This window comes from Rhinopithecus bieti, unplaced genomic scaffold (genome assembly GCF_001698545.2).
Source record: "Rhinopithecus bieti isolate Rb0 unplaced genomic scaffold, ASM169854v2 scaffold_4908, whole genome shotgun sequence".
Lineage (NCBI taxonomy): Eukaryota > Metazoa > Chordata > Mammalia > Primates > Cercopithecidae > Rhinopithecus > Rhinopithecus bieti.
The window spans coordinates 686,321-702,814 of record NW_016804541.1 but is presented as its reverse complement, the minus strand read 5'-3'; the positions used below and the strand labels follow the sequence as shown (position 1 = coordinate 702,814).

Sequence of the window (16,494 nt, the reverse complement as noted above, 5' to 3'; positions counted from 1 at the left end):
CTTTCCCTCCCTCCCTCCCTCTGTCTTTCCCTCCCTCCCTCTTCTTTCTCTCTTTTTCTTTTGTTTTTTGGTATAGACGGGGTCTCCCTATGTTTCCCAGGCTGTTGAACTCCTGGGCTCAAGCCATCCTCCTGCCTCAGCCTCCAAAAGTGCTGGGATTATGGGCATGAGCCACCATGCCCGACCTTGATAGTTTCCTAGTGAGGTATTTTTTAATAGTTTCCTCTCTGTAGATGATGATGAGATCTGTCAACCTCAGTTTCATTGGTAGCTGTGGTGACGTGGGAGCCCACAAGGATCGCAGTAGGTGCAGCCATTGGACCACCAGTAAGAGAGTGGCTCCGAAGTCTCTGTGGGCACTGGTTAGAAGTTATGTGTACTCTCCCCTGATCTTACATACTAACTTACTGTCGCAGCTTTCTAGACAGCCCCTGCCACTGCTTTTAGGCATCAATGATAATAAACAAGTAGTTAACGGAGGACATAGTCTCGTTCTGGGGGCTAGTGCCCCTGTGAGGGGTGGCATTAAGGTTGAGCAGCTCTTGCTTGTGCTGGAGGCCATTTCTGTTCTGACTAAATCTCATCTGCTTAGGTCTTGCCTGGGAAGGTCGAGAAGGCCCTAGAATAATCTTGGAGTCCTTCAGGAATCTCAAGGACTCCTAATGACCTGAACCCCTAGAGGTGTGACTTCATCCTAGATTCACTACATGTTGGAAGGATTTTAGTGATCAGTGTGACCTTGCTCTTATTCCAGACTTGTCACCCTGTACTGCTTGCTGCTTTCCTCCCCAAGCCTTGTGGAAGCTCTTGGAGGGCAAGGTAGGGCTCCTCTCTCTACAGGCAGCAGCTGTTCTACTACATGGCACCTGCCAACTCTCTGAGAGTTGCTGTGAGAGTTTAAGTCACGTGAATGCAGGACCAGCCTTATTCCATCTTGTTTATTCTCCTGAAGTAATCAGCACAGTGTCCTGTGCATTTTAAGTTATTGATAAATGGATGTAGATTGACCTGTATCCTTCCCCTAGGCCCAGAATCTGAACCTTACCCTCTATATCCACAAAATACTGTGCCCTAGATATTTATGTCTGCAATTTGAGGTGGTTGTGCTGAATGTGGAGGGAGACTCCACAGAGGTGCTTCCCATCCCTTTTTATATGATAGAGGAGCGATCTGACAAGGAAAAACACTATTTGGTTTCATCTGTATTAGAGTAACCGAAAGTGGGCTTGTGTTGCAGTTGAATTTATTTATTTTAATTCCAGTATAACAAAAGCCAAAATAAAACAAACAGGAAACAAAGTATAATTCTGCCACTCTAACAAAATGCTAACATAGTGTCTTTCCTACTTGGCTGGAAGCACCCTAAATTCTGTGTAGCATCAATCATATCCTATTCTTACAGATAATTTTCAAATTACCATGTAGTTTTGTTAGGTGGTGCAGCATGGCGGTATTATAACAAGACATGGGCCCTGGAGGCAGATATACCCAGGTTAGAGTCCTGTTCCTGTCATTTGCTAGCTTTGTGACCTTGGGCACAATATATACATGTGCATGTACGTATGTCATTGCCTACACCAGCACCTGCATCTTTGCTTATATTTGTTTATTTGTTTTAGAGATGCTGTCTTGCTCTGTTACTCAGGCTGCAGTGCAGTGATACGATCATAGCTCACTGCAGACTTGAACTCCTGAGCTCAAACCATCCTCCTGCCTTAGCCCCCAAGTAGCTAGGACTACAGGTGCATACCACCATGCCTAGCTACTTTTTATATTTAAAAAGTTTGTGTAGAGACAGAGTCTTGCTATGTTGCCCAGGCTCCTGTTGAACTCCTGGACTCAAGCAATCCTCCCACCTAAGCCTTTGAGTCAATGTGATTATAGGTGTGAGGCCCAGCTATGCCTATATTTACATATTCACACACGTTTATAATTAGTTTACTGATTACCACTTACATTTAACTGTACTACTTGCCATTTTGTGTTAAAAGAGCTACATTTAGGCTTATTGTACTTATTAATATCCTAATTGGGCCATATTTAGCCTGGCTAAATAGATTAGTTTGCCAGGACTGTCCCCTAACAAAATACCACTAACTGGGTGGCTTAAATAACAGAAACTGATAGTCTCACAGTTCTGGAGGCTAGAAGTTGAAGGTCATGGTGTTCCATCTGGAAGGCTGTGAGGGAGGGATCTGTTCCGGGCCTCTCTTGTGGCTTGTAGATTGCCATCTTTTCCTGTCCTCTTTACATCATCCTTCCTGTGTGTTTGTGTCCAAATTTCTCCTTCTTATAAGGACAATGGTCAATTTGGGTTATGACCTGCTCTAATGACCTCATTTTAACCTGATTGCCTCTGTAAAGGTGCCATCTTCAAATAACGTCGCAGTCTGAAGTCCTGGGGGTTAGGACCTTAACATATGAATTTTGGAAGAAACACAATTCAGCCCATAGCATTAAGCTAGGTACACTGTTGGAGGACAAGATGAATATCAGTTTTATAGACTGGTGACAGATGACACAAGATTGTAGCACAAATTCCCATGGATGAGGCCCCTTTCCAATTCAGGGGGTTCTTTAGTCCTGCCATTTCTTTAGGGATTCTTATCGTTTATCCCTGTTTCTCTTTGATTGGTTTGTGCATTTCTTCTGTTATTTTTCCAGCTTTATCTTAAGTTTTATATTTATTTTGGAATTGTTTTCAAGAGTAAGTCCAGGTTGTGGAGATACAACAAATGTGACAGTATCTTAAAACAATCCTTTAAAACACTGTCCTCAACTGTGCTGTTGAGAATTCATTGTTTCATGTCATCTCCCATGGGGACGTGTTTGTTTCTTCCTTGTGCTTTTGATGAAGTAATATGTATGTGTCCAGGCTGCAGTTTGATTTGTTTTTTTGCTATTTGAAAATACAAATCTTATTCATAACTCACTTATGAAATTGGCAAGACTTTTGATCTGTCTTTATTTTATTAACTATAGGAAAATGATACTTCACCAGCATACTTCAATTTAGTTAATATCCTTTTTGTAATTGGGGTTCGGTCTGGTAGACAGTTCTAAAAACTTGGGCTTACAGACAGCAGCACGTGGCTGCTCACCATGCACATCCACACGGCTTTTTGTAGTAAAATCTAGTCCAATCCTCCTCCTTCTCTCTGTCATTTCCACTGTTTGCAATATATTTTAAAATTTATGTTAAACATTTATCTTTTCTCTGCCTCTTTTCTGTAAATCTGGTTTATTGCCTATGCCAGATGTTTTTTCTCCCATTCATTCCTCTGTCAATTCTGTCTGTTGGTGTGGTCCCTTACAGCTTGAGCCCTGGATGGCAGGATGGTTCTGTGGGGTAGATTGAACCATAAAACCTGGATTGATTATTGGCCTTCCCAGTTGTTAATGCATATTCATTTAGCTAACCCATAAATCAAACAGTTGATACCTGTACATTCAGATTTCATTATTTCTTGTTGTTTTGTTATCTTCTGGGTTGCTTTGTAAAAATACTGATGATTCCTTTAACAAAAAGAAGAAATTTAGCTTAAGAAAATAATCTGAAATAAAAAACAGAAGAGGTTTCAAACAAAAAAATCCTTATTGCATCCTTATTTGTAATAGTGAAAACTTGTAAATAGCTGATATACACAAAAAGATTAAATTATGGGGCCTTATTAATAATATTATGTATGTATGTATATATGTATTTATTTATTTATTTTTTTGAGACGGAGTCTCACTCTGTCGCCCAGGCTGGAGTGCAGTGGCTGGATCTCAGCTCACTGCAAGCTCCGCCTCCCGGGTTTACACCATTCTCCTGCCTTAGCCTCTGGAGTAGCTGGGACTACAGCCGCCCACCACCTTGCCCGGCTAGGTTTTTGTATTTTTTAGTAGAGATGGGGTTTCACCAGGTTAGCCAGGATGGTCTCGATCTCCTGACCTCGTGATCTGCCCGTCTCGACCTCCCAAAGTGCTGGGATTACAGGCTTGAGCCACCGCGCCCGGCCACAATATTATGTATTTATTAAAAACAATGTTTGTAAAGAGTTTGCGATACTGTGGGAGAATATTATGTAATTAGAATGGGGAAAACTTAGGATATAGAATTATATAGAGCATATCATCTCAACCACATAAAGTATGCATATTCATTGGAAGGAAATGTGTCCAAATGTTAGTGGTATTTATCTTTGAGTGGGATGGGGCCAGACATGGAAGTCTAGATTCAGACAGACCTGGGTTACCTTTCCTCTTGTGTTTGCCTGTTACTTACAAGACATAATCTCTATTAAGCCTAATTTAGGGTAAATAGGACCTCCTTCACCTAATGATTTTCCAGAATAATTAGGTAAAGTGCTTAGTTCAGTGTGTGACATATAATAATGCAACAAGTGAAAGTTCAATTATTAATAAAAACATTATCAATAAAAAAATTTTTTTCCCATTTTACTGCATTCCTGGCATAAGCACTGTATCGATTTCTCCATGTTCCCTTCTGTTTTAAACAGCACACATTAGGAGGCAGAACCCCCAGATCCATGGCCTTGGTCAAGTTCACATAACTGCTCTGTTTTAGTTGTCCTGCTTGAGTGAAGTCTAAACCGCTTAGTATGGGGTTATGTTGAGGATTCAGTGCCTTAACATAAAAAGGGCTTAGCATCAGTGCCTGGCACGTAATCACTTACATATGTTAGCTGCTATTATGTACTTAGAAAAATTTTTTAAATATATGTATTTATTTGTTTTAATTCTTACATGCAGAAGGATGGGAAAATTACAGCAAGGATTTACATAACCTGTAGAGAACTAGACTTAATAACTTCTAAGTCTAAGATCACGGATACTGCAAGATATATATATGTATATATAGTTTAACTGAAACATTGCAAGTTTTAGGTATAAGATGGGGGTGACCTTGGAATGAGTGGTGGTAGAAAATGAGGAGCCTTTGGAGAATCCAGTTTGTTCTGTGACTCCTGGATTGGTAATGCGGTGATATGCGGATGGACTTTGAGTCTATACAAATGGAAAGTTTAGTCAGGTTTCTTGGTTTGTTTCAGTTCTCCAAATATATGCCAGATTTTTAGGTCCTTCTAATTTATGGTTAATAGGTTAACATAGATAAGTGGCAAGAATAGGTTTTTAATTCTTTTCCTTTTTTCTTCAAAATTGAAGAAAATTTCGCCCAAGTCCAAAAATGTGCTGTTGCCTTTTTGAGTAATGTGTGGTGTGGGGTTTCAGCCTTTTCCTCACTGGTCCTTGCAGGGGAAGGAAATGGAGCTAGGAAGTGCAAGATTCTTCCATTTTTGGGGTGAAAGCAAGCATGATAATGTAGGTTTGCATGGTCACTCGGCAACCCAGATCCATGCTGCTTTTAGCAGATGTTCCTCAATGGGGGCCACACTTTCTCACATCAAATTAAGCCCAGCGTGAAGAGAGTCAGTTGAGAAGGAACTTGCATATAGTTCTTGTCACTCATTCTTCCAGGGTCAGTCTGGAAGAAAATCCTGAATGCCCTCCCCGAACGCTGTAGAACCAAGCTTTCACCCTGACCCCCAGTAAAAGTCAAGTGTATCTGTATCCATCACAGTGGTGTGTGCCTTAATGACAAAGCTCGTGTTGCTCAGCCTCAGCAGGAGCCGACGGAATATGCCTTCCTGAGATTGTATAGGCGCACCACCAAGGGTCAACGAAAACAAGTAATGGGATGAGTTATTCCCTGTTATCTAGAAAAATGGTAAATAATTCATAGTTCACCTGGTCTTGACCTTCACTTTTATTTTTCTTCTCTTTTTTTCTTGGACCTGACCTTTCACATTTCTATTGTATCCATTTTTGTAAACAATCTACTTTCAATCAATTGAATAAGTTAATGTACAAAAGAATTCAAAGTCAGAGTTCAGTTTAGAGCCACCTTCTTTCTGAAGCGTGTAACAAGAGGAGGAAAATAGCAGGACTGAAAGGCAGACTCCAAGAGGACTGAAATGTATGAATGATTTATTCAGCTGTCTTTGCAACCACAGGGGAATAGTGAGATTGCTGGAGGGCTGACACAGCCTTCTTACGGTTCGACAAAAAACGACAGTATCTTCCACACACAGGCCAGGAATTCACGTATCTTCCCAGAACCTCTATTTTTATCTATGAAAGGGGGGGTGCAAAAAAAAAATCAAAATCTTTTTAACTTTCTAGCATATTGATCATATGCAGGGACAAGACATACATGGATGTACCATGGAGCGCTTCAGTGCTGAATGGTCATCAGGTGATAGCATTTCCTGTTTGTTTCACTGGTGACTCAGGCCAGGAGGGCTAGTGTTGGAGCAGGATCGCAGCTGAGTGCTCCGAGAGTTGAGGGCAGCAGACAGATCCTTGCTTGTTGGGACAGGGTTTAAAGACTAGTTTATAGAAGCAAAACTGGATGCTGGGTTGAGGGGTAACCAAGGACCTGCAGTGGAGGGTGGTAACATTTCAGACACACAGGCTGAAATAATTGAAGCAATTTTGCAGAGATTGAAAAATCATCTATTTCATTAGTATGGAGGATTCTTATAATGTGCATAGGAGATAGGAAGCAGGTTAGATGAGGCTGGGTGGTGGGTGGGGACCTTAATATTTGGGCTAAGCAGCGTGAACCTGATTTTCCATACATTTCAAAATGCTATGTGTGCATTAAAGATCGGCTCTAGGCAAAATCATAAAGCTGTGAGAACATAGGCATCGGCTCCCCTGTCTTTCAGCCGGTCCTTTTTTCGTACTCCCCTGCTCACTGCCCTTTCTCCACTGTGCCAGAGTTCTAGTGTGTTCTGTAGCACACTACCCCTTCCTCAGCAGAATTTCCTCTTAATTAGGCATCATCTTTAATAAAGGGCAGAGCTCAGCTAAGTTGCCTGGAGGGTTCTGAAACTTACCATTTCTATGACAGTGATAGGCAGCAAATGCACACATCCATTTTTATTGCGAAGTTTAACTGGGGACAAATCTTTATGACCAACAGTATACTTAATGATGGAATTGCAGGTGCCAGTGCCAAGAACTGCCTGGCAGTGGGAGGGTAAGTTGGAGGGATCCTGGGAGGGCTCTAACCAACCGTGTGCATACCCTTTCTGTTCATTGTAGCAGTGTGAGAAGGTCTGGTTGTGCTTTCTGGCAGTGTGAACTTTGGGAAGGTCTCTTGACTTCAAGGTTTTAGTTTCTTCACCTGAAAATGGGAAACAGTATCAAAGGTGTTTTCTCATCATTCTTGTATTCCATATTGTGGGCACTCTCTTTGGTTTTTAGTGGAGGGTAGAAATGCTGACTTCTCCCCACCCCATTCATGCATTAAAGAAATATGTATTGAACCCTTCTCTGTGTCAGGCACTTCATTGTGAGCAGTACACATGGTCCTTGCCCTCATGGAGCTTCCAGTTATTTCTGACTGATGTGGCATTGGTTCTTTTTTTGAGTTGTTCATTTGCCCAGATGGAGAGCTTCATCTTGTCAGCCTTGAAGTTCAGCATCTGTGCTTCCTAGAGTGAGCTGTTGTTGAGACATAGCTTGGTCTGCTGGATGTTGGCCCTCTGTTCATCCTTTAGTTGTGGTATTACTGCGGGTAATTCCTAATGACTAATTTAGGGGAAAATCTGGTTAAATCTTTCCATGGAGTATGTATTAAGTCCACAGATATTTATTGAGCACCTACTGTATGGTGGACACTGTGATAGGCCTTGAAATGTAAAGATGACTCCATTGATTCAGTTACTGCCCTCTGAGGCCAGCAGGGGAGATGGACTTCTAATGGCAAATGTATTCCTGACACTAGGTTATAGATCTAGATCTATATCTAGATCTGTATCTAGATCTATATCTATCTATTTCTTATTGCTGCTATATTGGGAACTGTGGTGGCCCTGCAGTTTACCTAGGGATACATGGGGTTTGCAAAGCAGCCCTGGGAGCCGACAACTTGGCTGGAATTTTTATTGACCTGCATGGACTGCTGCTAAGTTCACAGTTGTGTGGGTGGTTAATGATTTCTCCTTTGTTCATTTACCACTTGACCTTTTAAGTTAAAAATGGTTATTTCTAGTTGAAGTGTTCAAACAGTAGTCCTGGCCTCTCTTGCCTCCATAAGGGAGAACTCAGGGATTCTTACATAAATGTTCTCTCTAGTTTTCTGGTCTCCCCACTCTGGCTACAGACAGGAGCTTAGCTGTCCTGGTCCTATTCTAAGTGGCTGTTATCCACATGGAAAACTCACATGAGCTGTGTTCATTGCTGCTTTCCCTGAGCTTACTATAGCATGGAGTTCTCTCAAATGTAGATACTGAGGCTAGGGGAGTCTTTCCACTCAGGCCCTGCCCTCTGGGTTCCTACCAGCTGGGAAGAGATATCCAGGGCCCAGTGGGTTGATAAAATTAATAGGGAGGGCCTTGGTAACTTTCAGAAGATGTGGCTCCTTGGTAAAGCTGGACTGATGATGAGATCAAATGGGTTGCCTTGCTTCCTTGCCTCCTGGTCCCTCCTTAAATTAAAGATACCTGGCTCCCAGTGAAGGCATGACTTGACTTACCTTCCTAGATGGGGACAGATAGGCACCTGTCTATGCCTGACCTGCTCAGTGCCTGGAGTCCGAATGTTCAAGGCAATTACCAGGGTACCTGAGCCCAGACTGTCCTGCAGAGCGAGATGGAGGGCAAGACCCTGGCTTTGGCATTTGCAGCCCTTCTGGGTGGCTGTGACCCAGTACACGGTGGGTTCTTACCTGCAGAGAAGCTACTTCTCTTCCTCCCTTGTAGAAGAGAGGTAGGGAGTAGAGAAGGGGAAGCTCTTTCCTTGATGTTTCTTTGAGAGAACTGAATCATTCCCAGGATATTGAGGTGTAGCCACAGATGAATTGAAGCAAGTACAGCCATCCAAAATTGGGCACAGAGGCCTTCCCAAGAGGTCACGGTGGAGAGCCAGTGGCTGGAGGCAGAAGAGGGGGAGGGTGGTCAGCTCTTACTCTTATAGACCTCCAAGGCCCCATTGAGGTATGGTGGCCTGGCCCTCTGGTCTTGCCAGGTGGGCACAAACCCCTGCTTTACGCAGGAGTGTGCAGAGCCCCCATTGTGTCTCCCCTAAGTTGCCCCTAGGCAGAGCTCATGAACAAGCCCCAGGGTGGAAGCTGATAGTAATGCCAGCCTTACCCCACAGGGTGAGGACTTTTTCCCTCTTGAACTCTTTGGTTGGGGGAACCTAAGTGACCTCCAAGAGAAACAGCCCAGGGGCTATAGGAGTTAGCTGCTTGACACACACACTCAGCCTCACAGCTCATCCTCAGAAAGTTCTGTGTCTAGGAAAAGCATGTTGTATGACTGCCATAAAAATAAACACAGGAGCTATATTTATTTATTTTGATTTTTTTTTTTTTTTTTGAGTCGGAATTTCTTTCTGTCACCTAAGCTGGAGTGCAGTGGTGCAATCTTGGCTCACTGTAGCCTCCGCCTCTCGAGTTCCAGTGGTTCTCCTGCCTCAGCCTCCTGGGTAGCTGGGACTACAGGCACATGCCAACTAGCTCGGCTAATTTTTATATTTTTAGTAGAGATGGGATTTCACCATGTTGGCCAGGCTGGTCTCAAACTCCTGATCTCAGATAATCTGTCCACCTCGGCCTCCCAAAGTACTTGGATTACAGGCATGAGCCACTGCGCCTGGCCCACAGGAACTCTATTTATTTAAGTGAATAAAGGGCTAACTAGAAGGTGAGCTCCATGTAGACAGGAATTGTACCTATCTTTGCCCCCTAATGCCTGTTAGGTTATCTAGTACATAACAGATACAAATAAACAATAAAATGATGTTTGTAGTTCAGATAGTGGCTGACTCAAGTATGCTGCTTCCATTGTTTCTGCAGCTCCCATGATTAATGTTATTAATAATAACAAGCCCAGGCTGGGTATGGTGGCTCACACCTGTAATCCCAGCACTTTGGGAGGCCACGGCAGATGGATCACCTGAGGTTGGGAGTTTGAGACCAGCCTGGCCAAGGTGGAGAAACTCTGACTCTACTAAAAATACAAAATTAACTGGGCATGGTGGCATCCGCCTGTAGTCCCAGCTACTTGGGAGGCTGAGGCAGGAGAATCGCTTGAACTCAGGAGGCAGAGGTTGCAGTGACCCGAGACTGCGCCACTGCGTTCTAGCCTGGGCAACGAGCGAAACTCCATCTCAAAATAATAATAATAACAATAGTAACAATAAGCCCTTACCTAGCCTTTTCTCTGTGCCTTTGACTCATTTAATTCTCTAGCAGTCTTATAGGTAGACCTGTTACTATCTCCCATTTTGTAGGAGACTCAGGCAGATGTCAGTTAAGTGACAAGCTCAGGTCACGCAGCTGGTAAGGCAGGTGGGGTCGGGGCACCTCATGGTCCTCCCTTATAGGCAGAGACCCAAGGGGAGGCTGTTCATCTTGACCAATGACAGGCATTTATTTTGAAGAGAAGGAGGCCTCTGCTGGAGCTGAACTTGTTTGTCCCTGGGTGAACCAGGGTGATCCTGAGCAGCCTGCACTGCTGCCATCATCCTGGGCTGTTTACAGCTCTCTGGGACTGAAAAGTGTATTTTAAAAGGACAGTGTCTGGGTTTCACCACTGGTTTCATCAGCTCCATTTCCACAGAGGAAACCACAGAAGGGTTTTGTGTTGGGTCATGCAACCTTCAGACATGCAATGAAGGCAGAAATGGTCAGAGTGAGACAAGATTATGAACAGAAACACAATGCAGGTTTTATGAATTTATATCCAGTCTTTGAACAAAAAAAAAAAAAAAAAAAAAAACCAAAAAACAAAACTTAAGATCCAATAAGATAGTAGTCATTCAAATTAGGGGAAAGGAAAAACAAACAATAAGATAAAATAGAAAAAGGGATTAGAGTATAACAACTCTGCAAGAAATTGTACAGATTTGGCTCTGAACTTTCATGCAGCCAAACTAGAAAAGGATACCTGATCAGCTGTCCTAGCCTCAGAGTCTGCACGATGAAAAGCCCAGAGAGGCATTCAGGTACAGAAAAGTAGAGGCCAGAACCAGTTACAGTCTGTGTGCTGCCCTGAAAACATCACAGTGGACAAGGAGCGTAAATCTTTATTGAGGTGTGTGGTCTGAGCTGCCTCATTTTCACAGGGCTTTAGTGGATGTACAGTTAAATTTCTCACAAGTGTGGAAAATACACAGTCATCTTTAGTCTACATGTCTAGGTTGCTATATGTTCTAATCCTACTTTCTTTTTGTTGTTGTTTTTGTTTGTTTTCTGTTTTTTTGAGACAGAGCCTCACTCTGTCACCCAGGCTGGGGTGCAGTGGTGCGATCTCTGCGCATTGCAACCTTCTCCTCCTGGATTCAAGTGATTCTCCTGCCTCAGCCTCCTGAGTAGCTGGAATTACAGGTGCCCACCACCATGCCCAGCTAATTTTTGTATTTTTTGTAGAGACAGGGTTTCTCGATGTTGGCCAGGCTGGTCTCGAACTCCTGACCTCAGGTGATCTGCCCGACTTGGCCTCCCAAAGTGCTGGGATTACAGGCGTGAGCCTCCACACCCGGCCTTAATCCTACTTTCTTTTTGCTATAGGGTAAGTCATGGTACTTGATTCCAGCAAGTGTCCATTTTGCCAGTGTCTCATTTTGTTGTGAGTGGTGCTAGAAACAGCTCATTGCTGTGGTTCTTGTGGGATGCTGAATAAATCCCATATACTTTGATTTCAGAGCTCATCTAGGTTTCCCTATGTCAGTGACCATCTTGCATGAGAATAATTAAAATACCTTGTCTTGAAATATAATGTTGTAGATTACAAAATATTGGCCTTTTAGAGACATTCCTGGGAAGTCAGTTGTTGGCCTTATCTCGAGCTTCGAAAAACTAAATCTTAATAAAACAGGGAGTGAGAAGTGAGAAGGCGACACTGGGGGCTTTTAGTCTTACACCCATGTGTGGTGTTCTGTAAGAATGACTAGTTTGGTTTCCAGGGTTTTTTTTCTTTTCTTTTTTTTGGTATATTGGGTTCCTGTAATGCTTTTTTGCAATAGTTGTTTTTGGGTGATAAAAAAAAAAGTTGAGGCCACAAGTCTTATAGTGAATGTAGTATTTCTTGTCTGTTGAACACCTACCCTGAACTACCCTCCATTCCATGCCCTGCCCCCTCTTGAGATGTAAGGATGAGGAGACTGAGGATCCAATGGGAATAGTTGGCCAAGCATTGAGTATCAGGAAGCTCCTTCTGTGGCAGCAGGTTACCTCCTGCTCTCTGAAAGCAGCAGAGGGGAAGTGACGGGTCCCGAGGTCAAAGGCATCAGGAGGCCTGGAATTGAGCCTGCACCTCAGACTCCGCACCCAGGGTCCTTTCTGTGAACCCAGACTTAGCCACTCACCTTCTCTGCAATAGACCCGGGGCAGCCATGTGCACCTGGTGTAGAATAGAGATTATGTATGGTGAGGAAGGGCACTTAGCTGTCCTGGGACTGTCTCTAGGACCATAATAAGGTGGAAACGACGTCTATGTAGATAATTTCCCTATGGAGTTTACAGCAACCATGTGATGTGCACTTTTGGATTACAAAGTCTTAAAAGCATAAATCTGAGCTACTGCCTGTTCCTCTGCCCCCTCCTAGCATACCTGCTCAGGAGACAAGTCCATACCTGCTGGGCCACCCCTGTCTTCCATCTCTTTCCTGAACCTGCTACTCCAGGCGCTCCCCGCACCACCCCCCGACCCCCATCCCCCTAAAGCCCTCCAATTTGCCAGATTCAATTGCAGTGTCTCAGTTGCATCTTACCTGACCTGTGACCAGCAATGAGCACAGCTGCCCTCTCCCTTCTGTTTGATGTGCTTTCTCCTGGGTTCCACCCTCTGTCTGTTCTCTTCCCACACCTACCCCTGTGCCTTCTTTGCCAGTGTCTTCTCTGCCAATTCAGAATGTTGTTCCCAGGGCTGAGTCATTAGGTTTCACCTTGCTCTCCCTCACTCCCTAGGTGGTCTTTCTAGCCCCTCCCACCCAGTTCTCTCTCCATCTTTGCGTTCAACTCTACCTCTCGACTGTATACCTCTCAAAGAAATTCACCTCCAAATCTTTGCCCCCAGCAGCCTTTCTTTTTCCAGTTGTTTTGGACATAGGTTTTCCTTCATGTCCTTGTGTTTCTGCTTCTCTCCTTCCTGTCTGCTTCCCAGCTCTCTGAGCCTCTCTCTTGTGCACCTTGTGAACCCTGCAGCCCCAGGTGCCTTGCCATGCCCTGCAGGGCTCCCTCTTTCGATTCTGCTGCCCCTTTTGCCGCTTTCGCCTTGCTCCTCTGTGTTTCTCCTGCTTCCTTCTGAGCTCCAGTATTAGGTCCTGCTGTTACATTTGGGTCTAGGGTCCATGTCACGGCTCCCTCTTGGCTTCGATGGAATCTCTCTCTGCATGGTTAGGGGGACCATTCATTTGCCTTTCAGAAAGCTCAGTTTTTAGCCTGGGGAGGGCAGACTTCACACAGCAACACTTAAAACATTTCCTTTTCCCAGGGAACAGATGATATTAACCATCCCATCCTCTCTGTTGTATCCCATAAACAGCATCCATGACAGCATAGAGCTTTGTGGCTTTCTTCACTGACTATTACCACCAGTCATAGATTTTAGCAATTGTCGCCAGCCCCAGGGGACAGACTAGCCATGGAATGATCTGCATCATAGCAAATTAGTCCATTTATCTCTAGAGTTTAAATTTTATTTCCCCCAATCGGGGAGTTGCTGGGTTAACTTGGCCTATAAAGGGTGGGGGGGCGGAACTTTTACATATGGCTTTAAAAATCCTCAATATTGCAGGTGGGAATTGCCAGATATTTTGAACCCCTCTGCTGTGTCAGCAATCCAGCCACTGCCTAGGCTTTAGTTAATTAATTCAGTTTTAGGCAGATTCCCAGTGAACACTGCTGTTGTTTATTGAGAAGTATATCCTGACATTTCTCAACTAAGGAATGTTTTTACAATTTTCATGGCAAAATTCATTCAGAATGCAAGCAGGGGTCAGAATGACATTGCAGTTCGACAGCCTGAAAGGTTGCTTTGTGAGACCGTGTAAACCATGCCCACGTTCACCAGAGCATCTGTTGAGAAACATCTCCTGTATCCAAGTGACCCAGCCACCTGTTGTTAGGACGCCAGCAATCAAGCATGCTGAGAAGCTGAGACTCTGGAGGCATCTGCAGCACTGCCTGGGCCTGGGCAGCCCGCTGTCCCCTCTGCCTTGTGGCCATCTCATTTTCTCCTGGCACCTCCCTTCTTCTGTGGGAAGAAGCTGGAGTCCAGGTTTACTACCTCCAGGTTCTCTAATGAAACACAAGAAAGAGAGTGAGCTTGAAATACCTGTGGATTGATGTTATCCGGGCTGCTCTAAGATTCTATTAGCTACTAACTATAAAGGGCCTTGTTTTGCTTGCTGGGATGACACTCAGCTGGTTATGTCTGAGTTGGTTCTTCAGGCACAAAGGAAAAAGCATTTGTGATACAGGTTTCTTTCTGTCTGTCTTATGCCCAGGGAGTATATTTGATAGAGACCGGCTTGGGTTAAGTGAGTAGGGGACAGGTCAGTTTTTGGCCATGAAATGGAGCAGATACTGGAAATACACCATGAGCCACCAACTCCAAGAAAAGCACTAAGTCATTGAACTTACGTTTTAAAAAAAGGCTTTTATGAACGAATTCAAACTTAGCCTAAACCTGTGTCTTGCCTTTCCTTCCTTTCCTTCCTTTCCTTTCCTTTCCTTTCCTTTCCTTTCCTTTCCTTTCCTTTCCTTTCCTTTCCTTTCCCTTTCCCTTTCCCTTTCCCTTTCCCTTTCCCTTTCCCTTTCCCTTTCCCTTTCCTTTCCCTTTCCTTTCCCTTTCCTTTCCTTTCCTTTCCTTTCCTTCCCTTTCCCTTTCCCTTTCCCTTTCCCTTTCCCTTTCCCTTTCCTTTCCCTTTCCCTTTCCCTTTCCCTTTCCCTTTCCCTTTCCTTTCCCNAAGTCCATGTTCTTCACAGTTTCTGACTCACTTTCTGCTTCTGAGAGTCATTCATTCGTCCTTCTTCACAAGCCAGTGGTAGAGTTGCTTCTAGACTGTGAAGCTGAGAAGCAGGGCAGAGGACCTGTCTCATAGATGTTTCTATCTCTATATTAACCACCTCATGCCCTCTGTGGTTGAGCAGGTGTAGGGGTTACGGGAGTTAATCCATGAATGAATATCATAAGCATTAAATAAATGTTAGTCATTCATTATTGTCACCACCCTTATTGACATACTGCAAAATTTAAGCTTGAACTTTTCTACCCAGATTCTTTTTCCTTACTTGGGCCTTTTCACTGAAGATTGTGACCAGATACTTTGGGGAAATAGATTTGATGTAGTTATCAAGGGATAGCACATTTGCCAGGACTTCCTTCCTCACTCTCTCCCCTCTCTCCCTCTTTCTCTATTCCTTCTTTCTCACTGTCCCTCCCTTCCTTCCTTCTTCCTTCCCTTCCCTTCCCCTTTCCCTTTCCCTTTCCCTTTCCCTTTCCCTTTCATTTCCCTTTCCCTTTCCCCTTCCTTTCCCTTTCCTTTCCCTTTCATTTCCCTTTCACTTTCTTTTTCTTTTTCCTTTCCCTTTCCTTTCCTTCTTTTTTTTTTTTTTTTTCTGAGACAGAGTCTCACTCTGTTGCCCAGACTGGAATGCAGTGGCATGATCTCAGCTTTCCCGGGTTCAAGCAATTCTCCTGTCTCAGCCTCCCGAGGAGCTGGGAATACAGGTGTATGCCACCACTCCAGGCTAATTTTTATGTTTTTAATAGAGACAGGGTTTCACCGTGTTGGACAGGCTGTCTTGAACTCCTGAGTTCAAGTGATCCGCCCCCCTCAGCCTCCCAAAGTGCTGGGATTACAGGCGTGAGCCACTGCACCCAGCCCCCTGTGTATTTTCCAAAGCTATTGAGCTGGACAAGAAACACAATATCTCCATAGTTTGTCTAAACAAAATCAGAATTGAGTTGCATTTATTCACTTTGAGACCCCAATCACGTAAAGCTTCTTGGTACCCTTTGGGTTTAAGATCAGCCTTTTTGGCCTCACATTGATCTTTCCTTGGGATTCTATTTTATGCACTGTTCAGGGCCAATATTATAGCCACTTTATTTGTGAAGAAATTGAGGCAGAGTGGCCAAAGTGACTTTCTCAGATTGACACAGGCTCTTAGTGATGGAGCTGGACCCAGAAGCCAAGTCTTTTGGTAGGTGGGTGGTGGAGCTCTTGTGCCAAGGAGTACCTGAGAGGACTTCCCTGATTCTTCTCTGTCCCCAGGTGCTGAGAGGACCCAGGGAACTGAGGCTGTCTTTAGGACTCAGTCATAGGTGCCCAAGGCTCTCTGCCTCTTGCCTTGAGGACATTAACCCTGGAAATTCTACTCCCAGGACCTTCTCTCGGAAACCCCAAGGAGGGGAACTACTCAGAGGGAGGTGTGGTGAACATCTGGAGCTCCCTCCTCAGGGGTTC

General features: G+C 44.2%; 2 protein-coding genes across 2 annotated transcripts in view; one reads left to right on the top strand and one right to left on the bottom strand.

The window, feature by feature from the left end:
• The window catches only part of TLN2 (talin 2), a 467,299-nt gene that overhangs the window by 252,710 nt on the left and 198,095 nt on the right, over nt 1-16,494 (top strand). The window lies entirely within an intron of this gene.
• Nucleotides 5,750-13,873, bottom strand: LOC108527661 (uncharacterized). Its single transcript, XM_017869078.1, has 3 exons — nt 13,078-13,873; nt 8,744-8,946; nt 5,750-7,198 (listed from the first exon to the last, which is right to left on the bottom strand). Exons 1-3 carry the CDS (start codon nt 13,140-13,142, stop codon nt 6,879-6,881), a joined length of 588 nt encoding a protein of 195 aa, XP_017724567.1. The 5' UTR covers nt 13,143-13,873; the 3' UTR covers nt 5,750-6,878.

Excerpts from the sequence above, each read along its gene's own strand:
- LOC108527661 (XM_017869078.1), bottom strand. The coding sequence starts at position 13,142 with ATGAAGGAAAACCTATGTCCAAAACAACTGGAAAAAGAAAGGCTGCTG. Across the intron at positions 8,947-13,077 it reads CTGGGGGCAAAGATTTGGAG|CCACTGGCTCTCCACCGTGA; the intron begins GTGAATTTCTTT and ends TTCTGCCTCCAG. Across the intron at positions 7,199-8,743 it reads GAGAAGTAGCTTCTCTGCAG|GTGAAGAAACTAAAACCTTG; the intron begins GTAAGAACCCAC and ends TCCCATTTTCAG.